General features: G+C 45.9%; 1 protein-coding gene across 1 annotated transcript; it reads left to right on the plus strand.

The window, feature by feature from the left end:
• Window positions 1-78: 78 nt before the first annotated feature.
• LOC107125211 (WD repeat-containing protein 44-like) lies at window positions 79-1,162 on the plus strand (the record flags this gene model as incomplete). Its single annotated transcript, XM_015428657.1, has 3 exons — window positions 79-201; window positions 593-784; window positions 1,061-1,162. Coding segments are annotated over 3 exons (417 nt in total), but the record flags the coding sequence as incomplete, so codon positions are not given.
• Window positions 1,163-1,352: the final 190 nt, after the last annotated feature.

Raw genomic sequence — 1,352 nt, forward strand, 5'->3', positions numbered from 1 at the left:
ATTGCATTAGCTGTGAGCACTTCCTCGGTACTTTATAAATCTCTGCAATAATTCATGCTGCTTCTGTTCCCCTACCAGAATTACTTCCTGCTGTCTTCTTCCATGGACAAGACAGTCCGGCTGTGGCACATATCCAGGCGGGAGTGCCTGTGTTGTTTCCAGCACATTGACTTTGTCACTGCTATTGCATTCCATCCGAGGGTAAGTGACACCTGGATTTTAACCTAGTTTTGAATCTTAAATATGGATTGAACAGAAGAGATGTGCACGTGCAGGAACACAGTCAGCAAGATGCTGCAGTTATTAAATTAAGTAGGATCTCTGTTGCAGATCACATGCGTCAGGCATGCACTAGAGCACATTTATTGTACAGCCAGCTCCTAGGCATTGTCTTCCTGCAGCCACAATGTTCTCTGTGACAAAAAGAGCTGGGAGTCTAAGGATGTGATCTTTTGTGTGCATTTGTCAGACATAGAGTACATGCTGATCTCTGACCTCACCTTCCATTTCTGATGGGAGCCCCTGTGGGCAGGTAGATCCCAGAGTATTGCTGTTAACTCTGTTCCTTTTGGTGTCATCTGCCCTATTTTAGGATGACAGATACTTCTTGAGTGGTTCCTTGGATGGGAAGCTCCGACTTTGGAACATTCCTGACAAAAAAGTGGCACTGTGGAATGAAGTGGACGGGCAGACCAAGCTGATCACAGCCGCTAACTTTTGCCAAAATGGCAAATACGCCGTGATTGGCACCTACGATGGCCGGTGCATCTTCTATGACACAGAGGTTAGCGTTCGTTACCATTGGTTTATGCTGTGCGTTTTGCATCAGGGAACCAGCCAATGGAATTTTTGTCTTGGCTTCATACCGCTTCTGTGAAGCAAGTACCATCTACTACCTAGAACTATTTTTTCCAGCACCCCCCAGAACCCCCTTCTGCTTTTTCCTCAAACTACCTCTGTGTCCCAACCCAGTTTGGGCCAAACCACACGGGAGCTTTTTCTCCTGAACTCCCAGATGTGTACAAATTAAGCTTCTCTCTGTAATTTATTTTTTCCTTAGCATTTGAAGTATCACACGCAAATACATGTGCGGTCCACCAGAGGACGAAATCGAGTCGGAAGGAAAATAACTGGAATCGAGCCTCTGCCGGGTGAAAATAAGGTTTGGCCTTCTCTTATCTTGAGGTCACTCCAGTTCTTTGGCTTGTCCATGTAATTCCACTTAGTCATTTTAATATCAGCTGCAGGCCAGGGACAGCCAATCCGTAGGATCCGTGGGGCCTACAAACCAAGAGTAGCTGCCTCTCTACCTTTGTGAATTAGACACAAGTCCAGTGACAGCATTAAGACTT

Source organism: Gekko japonicus, unplaced genomic scaffold (genome assembly GCF_001447785.1).
Source record: "Gekko japonicus isolate JY-2015 unplaced genomic scaffold, Gekko_japonicus_V1.1 scaffold26296, whole genome shotgun sequence".
Taxonomy (NCBI): Eukaryota; Metazoa; Chordata; class Lepidosauria; order Squamata; family Gekkonidae; genus Gekko; species Gekko japonicus.